The sequence below is a fragment of the Meles meles genome, chromosome 9 (assembly GCF_922984935.1).
Source record: "Meles meles chromosome 9, mMelMel3.1 paternal haplotype, whole genome shotgun sequence".
Classification (NCBI taxonomy): domain Eukaryota; kingdom Metazoa; phylum Chordata; class Mammalia; order Carnivora; family Mustelidae; genus Meles; species Meles meles.
This window is the reverse complement of record NC_060074.1, coordinates 78,599,799-78,619,224: the sequence shown is the minus strand read 5'-3', so window position 1 is coordinate 78,619,224 and position 19,426 is coordinate 78,599,799. Positions and strand designations below refer to the sequence as shown.

General features: G+C 33.0%; 1 protein-coding gene across 2 annotated transcripts in view; it reads right to left on the bottom strand.

Annotated features, from left to right (window-relative positions):
- DNAJC10 (DnaJ heat shock protein family (Hsp40) member C10) overlaps window positions 1–19,426 on the bottom strand; it is a 56,254-nt gene that overhangs the window by 19,652 nt on the left and 17,176 nt on the right. For both annotated transcript variants that reach the window (XM_046019377.1, XM_046019376.1), the window contains exons 5-13: window positions 18,252–18,334; window positions 17,880–18,011; window positions 17,227–17,320; window positions 16,096–16,173; window positions 12,008–12,051; window positions 11,233–11,370; window positions 6,901–6,990; window positions 5,785–5,898; window positions 3,085–3,199 (exon numbers count right to left, since the gene is read on the bottom strand). In XM_046019377.1, the coding sequence (XP_045875333.1) occupies window positions 3,085–3,199; window positions 5,785–5,898; window positions 6,901–6,990; window positions 11,233–11,370; window positions 12,008–12,051; window positions 16,096–16,173; window positions 17,227–17,320; window positions 17,880–18,011; window positions 18,252–18,334 (888 nt within the window). The remainder of the gene's footprint in view (window positions 1–3,084; window positions 3,200–5,784; window positions 5,899–6,900; window positions 6,991–11,232; window positions 11,371–12,007; window positions 12,052–16,095; window positions 16,174–17,226; window positions 17,321–17,879; window positions 18,012–18,251; window positions 18,335–19,426) is intronic.

Genomic DNA, 19,426 nt, shown 5'->3' with positions numbered 1-19,426 from the left:
AGAAGAGACTCATGAGAACAAACTGGTGATTGCCAGAGGAGAGGAAGGTGGGAAGAAGGGTGAAATAGTTAAGGGGATTAAGAGGTACAAACTTCCAGTTACAAATAAACAAGTCACAGGGGGGTAAAGTATAGCACAGAGAACTAGTCAATAATAATGTAACAACTTTATATGGTGACAGATGGTAACAAAACATCATGGTGATTATTCTGCAATGTACATATAAAGGGAGTGACTATATAATACACCAGAAACTAAACCTGTATTCCAATTGTACTTCAACAAAAAAAAACCCTTAAACATACTTAGAGAAATCAGTAAAGTCAAGGCAGAAAAGTGAGGTGAGACTGTCAATTTTACCAAAGGATGATAATAGAGTAAATGAAAGAGATGATGAACTGGAAATAAGGCAGCATACATAGGATGGGAAGGAATTGGAATTATTTCAGAGATAAAGAAGAACAGAACTCCATTATTAAAACGTGGTCATTTTTAGCACTTTCAGGAGACAGTACAGTTTAGGGCTGCTATAATCCTAGGCTCTGGAGTAGGACATATTTGGGTACAAAATCTACCTTGACTAGTTACTAGTTGTTGATCATAGGCAAATAATTATCCCGAGCCACTGTTTTCTCCCTTGGTGGGCTGTTGTGAAGATAAAAACAGAAAGGGAAAAGTATGTGAAGCCTTTAGAAAAACATCTGACTTGCAAAAAGTACTAAATAAACAGGAGTTACTGTTAGGTTCATCTTGCCGAGACTTTGCTCACACAGCTCCTTCAGCTTACCCTCACTTCTTACTTTTCTGTATTTGCTTTGAGAAACTGAGCATTCAAATGTTAACTCAAATATCATCTCTAGATCTATACTAAACATAAGTCTTTTTAATTTGATCTTATAATTTATACATACTGGCCATTACAATGTTTTTCCCATTTTTCTTACAGGTGCTTATTTTTCTTATTATTATTTCTTATTTCTTACTTTCTTATCTCCTTCTGTCAACCACACCAGATGATATTTAAAATTTCTTTTTAAACATTTTTAAAATTCATTCATGAGAGACAGAGAGGGGCAGAGGAAGAAGCAGATTCCCCACTGAGCCGGGAGCCTGATGCAGGACTTGATCCCAGGGCACCGGGATCATGACCTGAGCTGAAGGCGGACACAACCAACTGAGCCACCCAGGAGCTCTGATACTTCAAATTTCTTGAGAGAACTTTGCATTCCTAAGCATATAACATCAGTCAGTATCTGTTACTCACTTAGCTGTGTTATAGTTAGTAGTTTTTGTGTTTCTTTTGCTACATTTGACCTTTGTCAGGACAGGGACTATGAGGTAGCCCAAATCCTCGTAATTGCAACTGTACCTACATGAATGCAGAGCTAAAGTCCCACACAAGCTGAAATGTAAAAATGTAATTATAAATTCAAGAGAGATAAAAGTAGCCATAGAAATATTTAATAGGCTAGCGGAAAAAAAATCTGGAAAATGCCCATGGCTGAAATGCTATTTTGGTGCACTGGAAATGGAAACTATAGGTATTCCTTTTATTAATAAGACCCCTAAATTTTGAACTAACCTAACAATGTCACCAGCATTCTTGCTGAAACACTAGTCAAAATAGTGAGCAGAGGGGGCACCTGGGTGGCTCAGTGGGTTAAAACCCCTGCCTTCAGCTCAGGTCATGATCCCAGGGTCCTCGGATCAAGCCCCGAATCGGGCTCTCTGCTCAGTGGGGAGCCTCCTTTGCCCTCTCTCTCTCTGCCTGCCTTTCTGCCTACTTGTGATCTCTGTCAAGTAAATGAATAAAATCTAAAAAAAAAAAAGCAGAAAAAAAGTTAATTATTTTAAAAGGAGAATAAAATAACTAAATATATAATTCAAAAAATCTTTTTCCAAAAGAAACCTATTTACTAATAAAAGTAATTTACAGTAAGTATATTCATATAAAATAAGGTAAAAAGAACCACAAAAGATCCCAAGTAGCCAAAGTGATCTTGAAAAGGAAGAACAAATCTAGATCTCATGGTCCCTGATTTCAAGATATAGGACAAAGCTACATAGTAAACACAACAATATGCAATGGCACAAAGACAGATACTTAGGTCAATGGGACAGAATAGAGACCCCAGAAATAAACCCATGCTTACACAGTCAATTATCTTTGACAAAGGAGACAAGATTATACAATGGGGAAAAGAGAGTGTCCTCAGTAAATGTTGCTAGGCAAACTGATCAGCTATATGCAAAAGAATGAAATTCAACCACTTTCTTACAACATACAAAAAATTAAAACTCTTAGGAAACAAAGACCTAAATGCGAAGTCTGAAACCAAAGAAGTCCTATAAGAAAAGTTAGTCAGTACTCTCTGACATTGGCCTTAGTTACAATTTTTCTCTGTTTCCTCAGACATGGGAAATAAAAGCAAAAATAAACTGTGAGGACTATACCAAAATAAAAAACTTTTGCACAGTAAAGGAAACAACAAAAAGAAAAGGCAACCTACTAAATGGGAAAAGAGATTTTCAAATGATACAACCTTTTTTTTTTAAAGTTTACATACAGGGATAGAGAACATGCGTGCGAACTGGGGGTGAGGGGCAGAATGACAGTTATCTTTTTTTTTTTTTAAGATTTATTTATTTCAAAGAGAGAGAAAGTGCCAGTGCACTAAGCAAGTGGGGGAAGAGGCTGAGGGAAAGAATCTTCAAGTAAATACAGAGAACTGGTGGTTACTTGAGGGGAGAGCAATGGCAGGATGGGCAAAATGGGTGAAATGGCATGGGAGTTACAGGCTTTCAGCTATGGAATGAATAAGTCATGGAGATGAAAGATACAGCCTAGGAATACAGTCAAAGGTACTGCTGATAGCATCATATGGTAACCAAAGGTAACTACACCTGTAGTGAGTACAGCACAACATATACAGTTGTGGAATCACTGCTGTACACCTGAAACTAATGTAACTGTGTGTCAACTACATGTCAATTAAATAACTAAAAAACAAAATAAAAAGTATAATTAAAAAATTACTATTTGAAAACAAATATAAATTTTTATCATTTTTTTTCCATTCTTACCATGATGAATTTCGTATTCCCTGGTTCCTTGTCCTTTAAATACTGCTAGACATGGCTGAAACACATACAGATTACTACAGATGTCTGGTGCAGAGGAACAGTCAAACTTGCCAACCTGAAGTAGAAGTTTAAGTTGATGAAGACAAAATCACATGCATTCATTTTTAATATATTCATAAAGGAATGACATTGCTCTAACAATAGTTTCTAAACAGAACTTAATTGGTCATGAAAATAAAAGATGGAAATAAATAATTTACATTAACACTGAAACACAACTTCGTTAAGGGGGGAGAAAAAAAACGCCTTCTAGAGTTCAAAAACCTGAGAGAAAATTTTCCAGAAAATAGGAAGTTGTTTAAGAAATCCACTTTTTCAGGCGCCTGGGTGGCTCAGTCGGTTAGGCGTCTGCTTTTGGCTCAGGTCATGATTCTGAGGTCTTGGGACACAGCTCGCATGGGGCTCCCTCCTCCATAGGGGGCCTGCGTCTCCCTCTCCCTCTGCCTGCTGCTCCCCCTGCTGTGCTCTTTCAAATAAATAAATACAATCTTTTAAAAAAAAGTTTAAGAAATCCACTCTTCTAAAAATATAAAGGACATTTATATAATTTGAAGTGGGGGAGAGAGAAAACTCTTTCAGACCTAGAAGCAGAAAAAATAAAGCAAAGTGATAATTTCATTCACTGTAAAGAGAAACAGCATAAAGAATACTAAGAGGGAAATGATAAACCAAGAAAAAAATATTTGAGTATTTCAGAGGATCCATTAAGAAAGGAAAGAAAGAAAAGATAAACATCTTATCAGAAGAAAGAAAATGGGCCAAAGACAGAAAATAGAAAAGAAATGGTAATTTGTTAATAATCACAAAAAACTTTTTCAACCCCACTAGGAAACAAATAAATGAAAATGAATATTATTAACATATCACTTTGGCTTATCAGAATGGTGATTAAAAAATGTTAATACCATGGTTGGCACAGGTATGGAGAAATGGTTACCAACATGTTGTAAGAATATAAAATGATACAAACATTCTGGAGGACATTGGTAATGAGGACAATTTAAAAAATATATATAATCTTGGTTAAAAACATTCTCCATACTTCATTTTTACAGTATGTGTTTTTGATATAAAAAATAATGGAAACGATGTTAGTAAAGGAGGATTTGTTAAACAATTATGGTGTAACCATATAGTGAAATACTACCTAGACTTTAGGGAGGATGATATCCCTAGGATGGTATTTATATCATATGTTTAATAATGTATTTAATATATTTGTCATCTCTAAAGATGTATATATTTATCATCTCTAAAGACCAGGCAGTACTTTGTATACACATACATATGGACACATATATACATACTCATATATACACATACCTACACACACCAGCATATAAAAAGTTAAATGATATTGTCAAATGGAAAATTCTACAAGAGAATACAGCAGGTCCCCCCCTTATCAATGGTTTCACTTTCCATAATTTTGGTTCCCACTGGTCAAACTATAGTCCAAAAGTATGATTCTCTTTCTCAGGCATTATCAGGTCAGTAGTAGCTTAACAACATGTCACAATGCCTGCGTTATTCACCTTACTTCATCTCATTATGTAGACATTTTACCATCTTGTATCAATTCACAAGGGTGAGTACAGTATAGTATAGTAAGAGACCATACTCACATAACTTTTATTATAGTATATTATTACAATTGTCCATTTTATTGTTATTGTTAATCTTTTACTGTGCCTAATTCATGAATTAAACTCTATTAGGGATAGGTATGCATAGGGAAAAAAGTAAGTACCTATAGTGTTTGGTACTATCTGTGGTTTCAGGCATCCCCTGGGGGCTTTAGACCATATCCCTTGCAGAAAAGAGGGACTACTGTATAGTGAATCCATTTTGGGTGGTTTTCTTTGTTTTTGCTTTTAAAGATTTGTTTTAGAGGAAGAGAGACAGAAAAAGAAAGCAAGAGGGGTGGGGGAGAGGCAAAGGGAGAGGACATGAGCAACTCAAATAGACTCTATATTAAGTGCAGAGCCAGACGTGGGGCTCCATTACATGACCGTGAGATCAAGACCTGAGCCGAAACCAAGAGTCAGAGACTTAACCGACTGTACCACCCAGGTGCCCCTATACTCAATCCATTTTCATTAAAAAAGCTCATAAAGGAAGTTACAGGTATGTCTATTACACTGGCTGTTACAATATGCATGTATGTAAACACACATACCTATTCCCACATACTAAAACATATGCAGAAAAAGTCTGAAAAGTTACACAGTAAATTTATAGTAGGGCTATTAACAGCAGTAAAAATATTAAATATTTTAATTCATTTTCGAGCTTATTTATATATCCTAATTTTAAAACTAGGAGTACAAATTACTTACATAAACCAATAAGAATTTTAAAAAGGGAAAGATATTCTTCTATGGTATGCATTCCAAAAAATTGTCTGATACAGATATATCACATGCTAGCTACTAAAGAGAAATGAAAGTTAACTGTTTCCAGATATCACTGTAGATTCTTAACAGAAAAACAAAATCACAACAGAAGAACAAAAGCACTTAGGGCTTTCTAAACCTAGATTCAAATAAGCATTTTTATGTTACTTAAAATATAATTTCATATATTAAATTAATAAGAAAATACACTAGCATAAGGCTAGGCAGAATGCTTTTTTCTTACTTGAATATGTTCATTTTTAAGTAGAGTTTTTAGTTTCTTCAATTCAGGATCATTTGAATTTTCATGTTTTCCAAAATTAAAAAATATGAGCCACCGATGATGAGCCAACCGATCCTTCGAAGTGATAAAAAGGAAAAAAAAAGTGATAAAATAATGTCAGAATCAAGAAATTCTAACGGTCCTGTTCTTTATTTCTTTGATTTATTTTTATTTTTATTTTTTTTAAGATTTTATTTATTTATTTGACAGAGAAATCACAAGAGAGGCAGGCAGAGAGAGAGGAAGGGAAGCAGGCTCTCCGCTGAGCAGAGAGCCTGATGTGGGACTCGATCCCAGGATCCTGAGATCATGACCTGAGCTGAAGTCAGTGGCTTAAGCCACTGAGCCACCCAGGCGCCCTATTTCTTTGATTTAAATTTTAGCTACCATACCCATTACTTCAAAATACTGTCTAAAATTCAGCCCTATTCACACTTATATTTTGTATTTCTTTGGAATGTTATGTAAGTCAATCCTATATTAAAGGCTAAAAATCACTAAATTATAAAATCTAAAAGCAGATAGCTGTGCCTAAAATTACATGTGTTTTAATGATACATAGCTAAAAAGCTGGTGGTAGGGAAGTAAGCTTTTTCAGGTTTAGCAGAGTTTGGTAGGGATACAGACTGTGGGATCATTGAGTAGAAAAAAAATGATTTACTACAAACTCAGTCTTTCTAAAGCTCCTTCTCAGTTCTCAGTGAACAATATAAACAGTTCTGTAAGCAAGAACATAAAATTCTAAATCAGACCCAAAGTTGCTTTGTGATCAAAATCTTGGCTTTTCTGACACCCCCGCTGAGTCCCCCATTCAGGACTGATTATGTTGTCTTGAACTCCAGACCCGCCCTGAAGTTGTAACTCCAGCAATTAGAGTTTAACCTAAAATAACTAATATATATATATATATATATATATATATATATATATATATATATGTATGTTATATTTATATATACAATCCTTTGAAACTGCTACTTTCTAATGATGAATAAAACAAATGCTGATTTTAAAATGTTAAGACTTGAAATGTTACCAACATTTACTACCATTTATTACTATTAACAGAAATATTACCTCTAGTGTACTTGCCGAAAGTAGTTCAAAATCTGGAAGATTATGCATTATTTCCAAGTATATTTCTTTAGCGTCCAATGAATTAAGGAACTAAAATAAGAGAATCATATTGTAATCTTTTAAATCAACATCCATTTATTTTAGTGTCTTTTTTCCATATAATTCTTAAAATAAAAAAAGATCATAAAAGTTAAAAATAGTTTTTGAGCTATTTATTCTAAAGGTTGTGTTTTTTAAAATGTACATCATATTTTGGGAATTAATAAAAATTGTGTAACTTGGCTATTTCTTAAAAATATTAATGTAAAATTAAAATTCCATTATCTGGAATTTTCTTTTAATTGTGGTGTGCATTCTATAATAATCTCCACAATAATCTGGAGTAACCTCTGAATTAATGGGGGAAAAACTGTTATTATGTTCAGATTAATTTTAATGCCCATCATGTTTTCCAGAATGCCAATGCTTTACAAACGCTTTAAAGAATTATTAAACTATCTGAGACCATCTGATGACTCAAGACACTGCATACCTCAACTAATAACTAATAGGAATTAAGAACTTATAACACGAAAATTGGAATTTTTAATATTTATTCATTATTATCTATTTATAAGTGGTTATGAATATAAATATTAATCCACTTATATTTATTAATAATAAAAACAAACATAATTATATCTATTATTATATACATATATTATACATAATATATTATATATTAATATAATAAATATATTTACTACAGAGGTTTTCAGAAATAAAGTCTAAAAACCTAACCACTGAGAGAGGTTTGGCAGAAGTAAACATCCTGATAAAGACCTTATCTTAAAGGTTTAAAACACAAACAAGTGAAAAAGGCACACCTCCTTTCTAATAAATTTCCTTTATTTCTGTCCATATTGTATCCTTAGTACATTTTTCCCACTCTAGCTTCTCATGTAATTGTCAAAGAAGCAGCTGCTAACAACAAAGAATAAAGTAATGGTCATCAGGAAAATGTATTTGGGGGTTGACAAAACAGTTTAATTATGAACCACCTATGCCTGATCATTCAAGTATTACTTAAAAGACCTGAAACACCATTAAAAACTTATAGGAACTTCTATGGTATTCAGAGCTTAAATGTGCCCAATATGAGAATAATCATATGAGAGAAACAATGGATATAAATAAAATAAGAGTAGAAAACTATTTTTCCTAAGTTTCTATTCTTAAAACTTGTTTTTGTTCTTTTTTCTTAAATCTTTAGCATATGAAATATTTTCTATTACCAAAGGGCTTAAAAAGCCCAAAGTACTGAATGCCATAATACTATACAGGTCACTGACATCAGTCACATTTACTAGAAAGATTTTCTAAAAACACTCCTGATTAATCCACCAGAACCTCATCATAAACCTGTTTGTCATAGAGTAAAAGTTGGTAGTTACGCTTACAAAGGATACCGTCTAACCTCTGAATTTCTTCCTTTCTCCCTTCCTCCCTCTTAAAATTATTATATACAGAACACATCCCCTATAAAATGTACATGTACCTTTTTTTTGAAAAACATACATGTACACTTTTAAAATGTGTAATGTGGTGAACATTTTCTCAATTACAGAACTCAATTACAGAATATACTAAATCAGTTGGGACAGTAACCCACTGCGCTTCAAAATAACCTAATTATAGCACTCAGAGTTTTTTTTTTTTTTTAAATATCTAATACAAAGTTATATATTTTTGGGGGGATTTTTTTCCCAATAAATGTTTGGGGAGACAGTTTTAACAATTTAATATAACTCCAGTATATTACAGTCACTGCACTATTAAACCGGTTTATTACAGACTGAAATTTTTTCATTATCAATGGAATGCAAACAAAATACTGGGTACTTTTAAGCAGCAGATAACCACAAAATTATCTTTGATAGTATACTGGGTTTTAGAATAACATTAGGATATGAATGGTGTAAAATACTGTAGTAAATAATACATCCCAAAACAATGAGGCCATACTATAATGATTCACTATACTGTGTGCGTATTTATTAAATAAGTGAATTTTATCAATTTTTCTTCCCAATTACCCAGTACAATTTTGTCCACAATAAGGGCTTGGTAAATAAATGTTGAATAAACTGACTAGGATAGAGGGAAGAGATGGATCTTTTCAGACGGATGTCAAGTATTACAATTGGAATATACCTGGGAAAGAGAATGTTTAAGGGAGACATAAACTACATATGGCATACAAATAAATGAACTCACATTTCAACAAAACCATTGAGCAGAAGACACTGCCACTGGAATAAACAAGGCAGGATTTGCCAACAGCGAAAATGGAACTGGCTTTGACAGATAACCAAGATGTTTATATTAGACTATACCTCTTCTCAACCAATTCAGTTTGAGGCAGACCAACAGATGTTTTACTTTTCTAAAAACCTGAATGTTTTTAGGAGTGATAGGGACCATTTAAATTCATCACTCTGTTATTACACTTCCAGTATCACTCATTTATGTCTCCTAAGATTGCATCTGAGTTTGCAATTTTGTATCAAAAAGCAGAAAGATCTCACTAAAATATGAGATTGTAGTACTGAAGCCAAGAACCTATATGAAGGGAACAGGTATGCTCATGAACTGTGGCACAACATAAACAGAAATTCCTATAGGGGCAATCTGGCAAAACAAACTGAAATTAAAATTGCCATGGCTATTTCATCTAAACAGGTAACTAAAGAGCACAAAGATGAACAAACAACATAGATCATTGCATTACTTATAATAATCAAGAAAAAGTAGGTAACTTTAATATCGAGAGGACTGATTTAATTAACTAAGTATGTCACATTTAGTGGATGGATTGTTACTTAGGGATTGTTGGCTTATCCATTTATGTGTTAATTATCTCTAGCATATAGTATATAATATACATAGGCACTATATATAGTGTCCACTTACATGCCAGATAATCTTCTAGGGAGTTGAGATATAACAGTAAAAAAAATTCAGACTTAAAAATGTATTATGGGAGAAAAATAAAAATATAAGATAATATATTAGTGTATATTATAAGAGGATAAATGCTCTAGTAGCAATGGAAGTGGATTTTAGAAAGATTTTTTTTTTTAACTCAATCTTTATTTTTTTTAAGTTTTTTTTTTTTATTAATTTGACAGACAGAGATCACAAGTAGGCAGAGAGGCAGGCAGAGAGAGAGAGGAGGAAGCAGACTTCCTGCTGAGCAGAGAGTCCGATGCGGGGCTCAGTCCCAGGACCCTGAGATCATGACCTGAGCCGAAGGCAGAGGCTTAACCCACTAAGCCACCCAGGCGCCCCTAGAAAGATTTTAATGACAGAGTCACAGATTCTCCTGATACAAGTTACAGAATATGAGAAAAAGAAGAGTTAAGAATGACTGCAAGGTAATTGACCTGAATGATAAAGGATGGATTTTTTTTATCAACTGAGATAGAGAAAACTGTGGGTAGAGCAGATTTATGGGAGAATATTAGCAGTATAGGTACAGATATCTAAGTTTGAAAAAAATCAGTTCATATCCCAGGGGAGATGTCAAATAGGCAGTGGAATATGTATGTAGGTCTGGAGTGGAGGTCAGTGTTCTGGGCCACAGATAAAAGTGGAAAGTTGTCAGCATTAAGTCATAAGTGCACATATATGTATGTAGAGATCTGGAAGAATATTTGTCAAGATTTGATGGTGCTTATACATTTCTATACCCACACATGAACTTCTGTAGTGAATATGTGTGACCTTTGTCGACATCAAGAAAGCAGAATTAAAATACAAAAATAAAACTAATGACACTTTGTCTTAATTTATTATTGTCTTTTGAAGTTCCCTAGGGACCTATCTAATATCCCATTATTTATCTTAGCTCCTTGATAACTAGCTTGAACCTCAGTCTCCTCATTCATAAAATTAGGGAGGTGAACCATACAGTAGATCGCCAAACTGAGTTTATACCAGAATCTAACAGAGTGGTTTAAAAAAACCAACACGAGTCCTAGTCAAACATACGAATGATCTATATTTTAACATTAGAAAATACACATATAAATGGAAACCAATGAAAATTCATATAACCTAAGAATGTTTTCTGTACTTCTGGGTTGTAAAGTGCAATGGTTTCTACCACTGTAAAATAATCCTTACAGCAGACCTTACCACTAAACAGAATCCCAGAAATTAAATACTTGTTCTAAATATTAAATGTTTATTATAAGTGGATTCATTTCCTTGTTACTGTTTACAAAATGATATATAATGTTTGAATGTATGTGGTGTTCACATATATATAAAGAAATTAGTAACTCATACCAAAACACTGCTTTTCTCTTTGTTATTTAAAGTGGCTCCAGGAGGAAAATAGGCAGTAGTACTTGTTGTAATATCCAAACTTTTACAAAGATTGTCCTGGGTGGCACAGTCCATCCATCCTACATTAACAAGACCATCCTACAGTGGAAAGAAACAAAAAACAGGTCACGTGTTAAGTAAAAGTTAAAGGAATTTAGTTTTATTTAGAAAACCCCAAATTTTCTACTGTAAATTTAAAATTTTTAAAAAAAGTTTACTCAAACAATAAATGATCAGATTTGAATTATATGATTAATAAAGTTGGTCTGATATAAAAATTCTACCTAACATAGATAGAAAACATATTTTTGACCACACATAGATACTTCACAATTTTCCTAACTAATAAACTTCCAGGCAGCAAAGGGAATTCCTACAGTGTTAAAGTATCAACAACATAAAAATTACATTCCCAACCATAATATGGTAAGAGCTAAATATACAACAAAATAACAAGATAACAAAAACAGTAAGAAATAAAGTTTGGAGGGACACAAACACTAATATATACCTCTTTGATTAAAGAAAAATTCAGTTAGGTTAGATATTTAGAAGTGAATGACAATGAAAGTACATGTCAAAATTCTAATTAGGAACAAAAGTTTTATAGCTATGAATACATTTATCAAAAAACAAAATTTACAAATAAGTATTAAGGAACTAAGAAGAAATATTTGAATCAATTCTTAAATATCTTAACACGGTGATACAGTTTTACAAAATAATTGATGCTTACCAACATGCCACTGAGCCTGAGTTGTGTCTGTGAAGTCAAACAATCTAGAGAAGAAAAAAATTGTAACACAATTTTAGCTTTATTAAGTCTCTACTTTATTTTGCCTTTCACCCCAAACTAACACAGTGATTCTAAGGCAACTGACTGGACTCCGCTGGTAAACGTCCATACATGCTGATACACACGCACACATGCGTGCACACATTTTCCCATTTTCTCCCTAGTTTCCCAGGATTTCTAGCTAAAGGTAATCTCTTTACAATGATCCTCTTAAATCTCTGCTCCTATCAACAAGAAAGCTAAGAAATCTCATGATTTTGGAGAAATAAAATGTAATGGCTCTATTTGATAAAAATATATAAAGAACCTTTAAATTTAAAATACAACAGTCTTTTACTTAATTTTAATTCCAGTAGTTAACATACAGTGTTAGTTTCAGGTGTACAATATAGGCATTCAACAATTCTATACATTACAGTGCTCTCCATGGCAGGTATATTCTTTAATCTCCATTTTTTTATTCACCCATCCCCCACCCACCTTCCCTCTGGTAACCACCAGTTTGTTCTCTATACTTCAGAGTCTATTTCTTGGTTTGTTTCTTTTTTCCTTAATTTTTCTTAAATTCCATGTGTGAAATCATAGGGCATTTGTCTTTTTTTGACTGACTTATTTCACTTAGGATTACAGTCTTTAAATCCATCTATGCTGTTGCCAATGACAAGATTTCATTATTTTTTTTTTTAGGCTGAATATTCCATTATATACCATAATGCCACTTCTTTATCCATTCATCTACTGATGGACACTTGGGCTGCTTCCATAATTTGGATATTATAATTAATGCTGCAATCAACACAGGGAGATATGTATCTTTTTGAACTAGCATTTTCATATTCTTTGGGTAATTATCCAGTAGAGGAATTATTGGATCATATGATAGTTCTATTTTCAACTTTTTGAGGAACCTCCATATTGCCACAGTGGCTGCACCAGTTTGCATTCCCACCAAAAAGCGCACAATGGTTCCTTTTTCACCACGTCCTCATCCACACTTGTTGTTTCCTATTTTTGATTTTAGTCATTCTGAGAGGTGTGAGGTGTGAGATGCTCAACATAACTCGTCATCTTTTCATGTGTGTTGGTCATCTGTGTGTCTTCTTTGGTGAAATGTCTATTCATGTCTCCTCTCCATCTGCAAACTGGATTATTTGTTTGTGTGTGTGTTGAGCTATATATGTTCTTTAATATTTTCTTCTCCCATTCTATATATTGTCTTTTAGTTTTGTTGTTTCCTTTGCTGGGCAGATTTTTATTTTGATGTAATCCCAATAGTTTACTTTTACTTTTGTTTTCCTTGCCTCAGGAGGCATGTCTAGAGAAATGTTGTGGCTGATAAGAGAAATTACTCTCTGTGCTCTTTTCTAGGATTTTTATGGTTTCAGGTCTTACTTTTAGGGCCTTACTTCATTTTATTTTTGTTAATGGTGTAAGTAAGTGGTCCAATTTTTCCAACACTATTTGTTGAAGGGACTTTTATCCCACTACATATTCTTCCTCCTCTGTAGATAAATTAACCACAAAAGCATGGCTTTATTTTTGGGCTCTCTATGCTTTTCTATTGATCTATGTGTCTATTTTTGTGCTAGTAGCATACTGTTTTGATTACTATAGGTTTGTAGGAAATCTTGCAATCAAGGATTGTTATACCTCCAGTTTTGTTCTTTTTCAAGGTTGCTTTGCTATATGGGATTTTTGCAGCTCTATACACATTTTAGGATTATTTGTTCTATTTCTGCAAAATGCTGTTGGTATTTTGATAGGGTTTGTAGTAAATCTACAGATTGGATTTGGATAGCATGGAGATTTTTAACAATATTTGTTCTTCCAATCCATGAGCATGGAATGGTAGCTTTCCATTTGTTTGTATTGTCTTCAGTTTCTTTCATCATGTTCTATAGTTCCACAGTATACGTCTTTTACCTTTTTGGTTAAGTCTATTCTTAAGTATTTCACTACTCTTGGTGCAATTCTAAATAGGATGATTTTCTTAATTTTTCTTTCTGCTGCTTCATTATTAGGGTATAGAAATGCAACAAGTTTCTGTATATTGATTTTGTATCCTGCAACTTTACTGAATTCATTTATCAGTGCTAATAGTTTTCGGTGGAGTCTTTAGGGTTTCCTATATTGAGTATCATGTTACTTGCAAATTGTGACTATTTACTGATCACTATTACTATTTACTGATCTAGATGCCTTTTCTTTTTCTTGTCTGACTACTGTGGCTAGGACTTCCAGTACTACACTGAATAAAGTGGTGAGAGTGGACATTCTTGTCTTGGCCCTGATCTTAGGAGAAAAGCTTTAGTTTGTCACCACTGAGTATCATGTTAGCTTCAGATTAGTATACAGCCTTTATTATGTTGAGGTGTGTTCCTTCTAAACCTACTTTGTTTATGAATTATTCATTCAATAATTATGAATTATTCATGAATGAATGCTGTACTCTGTCAAATGCTTTTTCTGCATCTACTGAAACGATCATATGGTTTTTATCTTTTCTTTTGTTGATATAAAGTATCACATTGATTGATTTGCTAATGTTGAACCACCCTTGCATCCCAGAATTCAATCCCACTTCATTACGGTAATGAATTTTTCATGTATTGTAAGAGATTTCTGTATCTACGTATCTATGTTCATCAGAGATATTAGCCTATAGTTCTTTTTTTTTGTAGCATCTTCTGGTTTTGGTATTAGGGTAATGCTGGCCTCCTAGAATGAATACGGAGGCTTTCCTTCCTAAAATACAATACAGTTTTAAAATAACTTCATCATTTTCATGAAAATGCTAGGATACAATGAGACATATTTAGAAGCTAGGGAACTGTAGCACCATAGACCTTTTAAAGATATGTAAAAACAATCTACCTGGGGTGAAAAGTAAAAGAATGTCAGAAAGTTTTAAAAGTTTTCTTAATGTGTGGAAAGAACAGAAATCTGTGCATTAGACCAAAATGAAACAAAATCCCTCAATGATAGCCTAATTTAAGGGTTATTTTTGCTTGAAGGCAATACCTTCCTAAGATGGGCCTTACAGGATAGGGGTGAGTGGTTGATTTTAGCTGAAGGTAATTTGTTCTCAATACAGTAGCATGAAGCTGACAGGTAAAGTCTGGGTTCAAGACCCATGTTGGAATTAAACATATGAAAATGTATTAATGAATTGGGGTATTCTGTAATAATGGGGCTGACTTTTAACCAATCTCATTGTTTGAATAGAGTTTAATAGTTTGTGGTTTGGTACCTAGAGTACTGAATTTTCTAACTAATTTACTGGTGGAAAGTTTCCTAGAAATGGAAAATTATCATCTTCAAATATTTTATAAGGCAATATGCATACATTTTTGATATGTTAAGTATGAGACAAAGTCCATAATACCAAAAAATTATTATTTTGGAAGGGTTACATCTGTCAACAACTAATTATTTTTGCAAACTGCCAAATATATCTGTGGTTATCTGAATGTACTATTTATAATGAGAATAATTAAGCTGAAAAGCTGGTCCACCAAACAAAATCATAAATGAAATAAATGAAATCTTAACAAATTAGTAATTTATAACTTATGTGTAAATTAACAAATAATTTAAGTATTCATTAAATAAAAAATTGTAATTGGATATGAACTGTAGCTTGAAGTACTGAATAATCAATTATAGTAGCATATTTAAGACGGACAGCTGGTCAAAAGGTACAAACTCCCTGTTTTAAGATTAACAGGTTCTGGGAATGTGATGTATAGCATGGTGATAATAACCAATATTACTGTATCATACACTTGACAACTGCTAAGAGAGTAGATTTTAAATATTCTTACCATGAAAAAGAAATGGTATTTATGGGACAGAAATGCAGTGTTAGCTAATGCTATGGTGGTAATCATTTTGCAATATGTAAGTGTATCAACAGGTTGTATACCATGAATGTACATTATGTTATATGACAATTTTATCTCAATTAAAAAAAATAAAAATTAAATATCTTGGTTTCTTCATCATTACAAAATAACAAATAAAGTTACCTCCTCCTTTGGAACAAAAAGTGATCAGCCAGCCAACACCAGCAGCAAAAGCAGTTTGTATGGAGTTAACAAAATTTCCTTGAAAGAAAATTAAGCAAATTTCTAATTATCTATTATTGGAATTCAGGAATTCATAAGAATCCTCTTGAAGCATATCAAATGCCTACATTGACTTTCCATTGTTTTCATCATCTAAAATCTTAATTCATTAATTCATTAAAAAATTGGTAACTAAAACTGATAACTAAGGTCCCTGTGATCTGAGCTTTGTCTACCCATTCAGCTAGCTGTGTTTTTCCCCATACTATTCCACCTGCTGCCCATCTTTTTGTTATATTTATGGCAAAGTACTGCCAATTTATAAAGTTCACAGTGCTCTTTGAAGGCTTCCTCTTCATTTTCATGACAGATTGGGTCTGACTTCATTCAAGAAGTATCTTCTAATCATTCCAGTTTTCCTCATCTGAGTTCTTTTATATCCTTCGTGTTTCCCTAAGACCGCCTCTACCATAATAGTTACTACATTGCATTAATGGTTGACTAATGCCTTCCTTGCTAAAACAAAGAGGCCCTTGAAGGAGGGATTACATATTTTATTACTGCAGCCCTAATATTTAACACAGTTCCAGAGCCATTACTTGTATTCAGTGAATGATGTGAACATCTTACTAGATATGAATACTATCACTTCATGGGTATCACAGAGCATAACCCACAAAAGTCACTTGATGAATTCAAAGTCTAAGATTAGAGGAAAGAGTTTTTAAACTTTAAAATTACACTGGATCAGGAACTGACTGCCTGATACAGTACACTTATGAAAGCAATAAAACGCCTGGTTAACTAAACATTGTACTCTGAAAGCTGCCATTACACCTAGCATCACACCATATTCATTTCCCACATCTTAACTGCTTTAGTTTCTATACAAATCTGATTCATTTGTTAAATACCAACTATTTAGCAAAGGTCAGAAAAATTAAAAAATTCCCTTCTTTTTAAAAAGCATGGAAAAGATAGCTTAAAAATTTCAGTATTATGACCAACGTGTTAACACTATTACTGAAAAAAAAAATTAAAATACCAAAATCAAAGTATCCTTGAAAATCAAACAAATGAAAATAAAATTACCTGTCCATAATTCTGTCACGGTGCTTCTAACATGCTGCATGGCGAAACTCACTAAACTTTCCTTTGATCTGTCACCATGATATTTCACTGCAGCCTTTTTTTTTTTTTTTTTTTTTTCATAAAAAGAAAAACATCTTTTATTGTTTCTTTTAAAAACTCAGTAGGAATAATACCAAATGCTTTCACCTTTACCTTATTTTGATTACAATAAGATTTATCTTTCAATACTATTTCCAAATGATATACTGCAGATCTTGATTGTATAGATTCCACAAAAGACATTTTAACAACACTATTTATAATAGTTTTCTAGTTTCAGTTTCTTCATTAGAAAAAGAAGGAGATATCAGAACTTTATATTCAATGAGACAATACAGGTAAAATATTTTGTGAACTATAAAGTACAATATGCATAATGGTTAAGACAGAAACCAATGGTAAACACTTAATTTTGAAATAAAAGGTCAAAGTAATGTCATTTAAAGTATTCACAATATAATCCAAAATGTTTATTATGACTAGAGCCTAGTTAGATGGCACCTAAAATCGTATTTAAAAATCAAAACATTCTACAAAATCATGTATTGTGTTCTCACTGGTATTTTCCTTGTCATAGAGTTCCAAATTTAAAAAATGCCAACTTTACCCCTTACCATTCCAGACCTAAACATGAAGAGGCTGGGATAACTGTTGACTCCCTTCATTCGGCAAAGCATTCTATCATCACCACAGTTAACAGCACCAATTCGAAGTAATCCATCCACTTCTTTAGCAAAGTCTCTCCACTAGCAAGAAAAAAGAATAAGTATTTCCCTGATAAGGTAATTTTTCTTTCCTTGAATACTCTTCAAGCTACACATTCTTAAAGGAGAGTATTTTTATCAAATAAAACCATACATATATGAAAGTATTTGATAATTGATAGTTATCATTACTATTAATAGAAAAAAGTCCTAATATATTAAAAAAAACACTCGACAGATTAGAATAAAATTTTAACAATCAAGATGTAAAAAAATACATACTGTGGGAGCTAAATCGTGGCAGTGCGAACATCCTGGGGAGTAAAAGTTCACAAACCAAAGTTCTCCAGAATTAACAGCAGCATCTAAAGCATATAAAACCAAAACAACTTAGAATTATTTGCTAAAAGTTTGTGCATATTTTAGATTTTTGTTGTAGTTATAATCTTCCATACTATTTTGTTGTAGTTATACATCTTCCATACTACCTTTGTTATTTTCTGTGCAAGTTTTTCTATAAAAAGAGAACATATTACAGTTGACCCTTGAACAACATGGGCTTGGATTTTTTTCTGATACAGTACAGTAATGTACATGTATTTTCTCTTCCTTATGATTTTAATAATTTTTCCTCTAGTTTACTATTAAGGATAACAGTATATAATATATATGCAAAACGTGTTAATCAACCGTTATGTTACTGCAAAGCTTCTAGTCAACAGAAGGCTATTAGTAGTTATGTTTGGGAAAGTCAACTGGATGGGAGGCCAGTGCCCCTAACCCCTGTATTGTTCAAGGGTCAACTGTGTATCAACTGTCAAACTAACAATATCGCAAAAAAAACCTCCTTTGGGCACATACTTGACTGAAGAGCAACCCTAAGCTGCAAGACACACTTGTCATCATGAAGCTCTGAGAAGATGTGGCATAAGGAATCAGCAGCCAAACCTCATACAGAAGTTTGTGTGGATAAGAGATAAATGAAGAGGAGAAACAGTGAGAGAGCTGGAAATTTAAGTTCATCTACTAACTGCAGCACAGGTTAAATACCTGGGTCAATCAGTTCTGACAGCTACTTCAAATTTTCAAAGAATGAAATAAGATAACTACACAAGGGGCGCCTGGGTGGCTCAGTGGGTTAAGCCACTGCCTTAGGCTCAGGTCATGATCTCAGGGTCCTGGGATCGAGTCCCGCATCGGGCTCTCTGCTCAGCAGGGAGCCTGCTTCCCTCTCTCTCTCTCTGCCTGCCTCTCTATCTACTTGTGATCTCTCTCTGTCAAATAAATAAATAAAATATTAAAAAAAAAAAGATAACTACACAATACAGTAAGGACTGTGGAAATTAAATTTAATCTTTGCCCTTGAATAAATCATTTACCTTGGAAAACTCTTTATTAGAAAAGCATTAGATCAAGGTTTTTAACAGTTTAAAACACAAATACATATTTGCTAATAT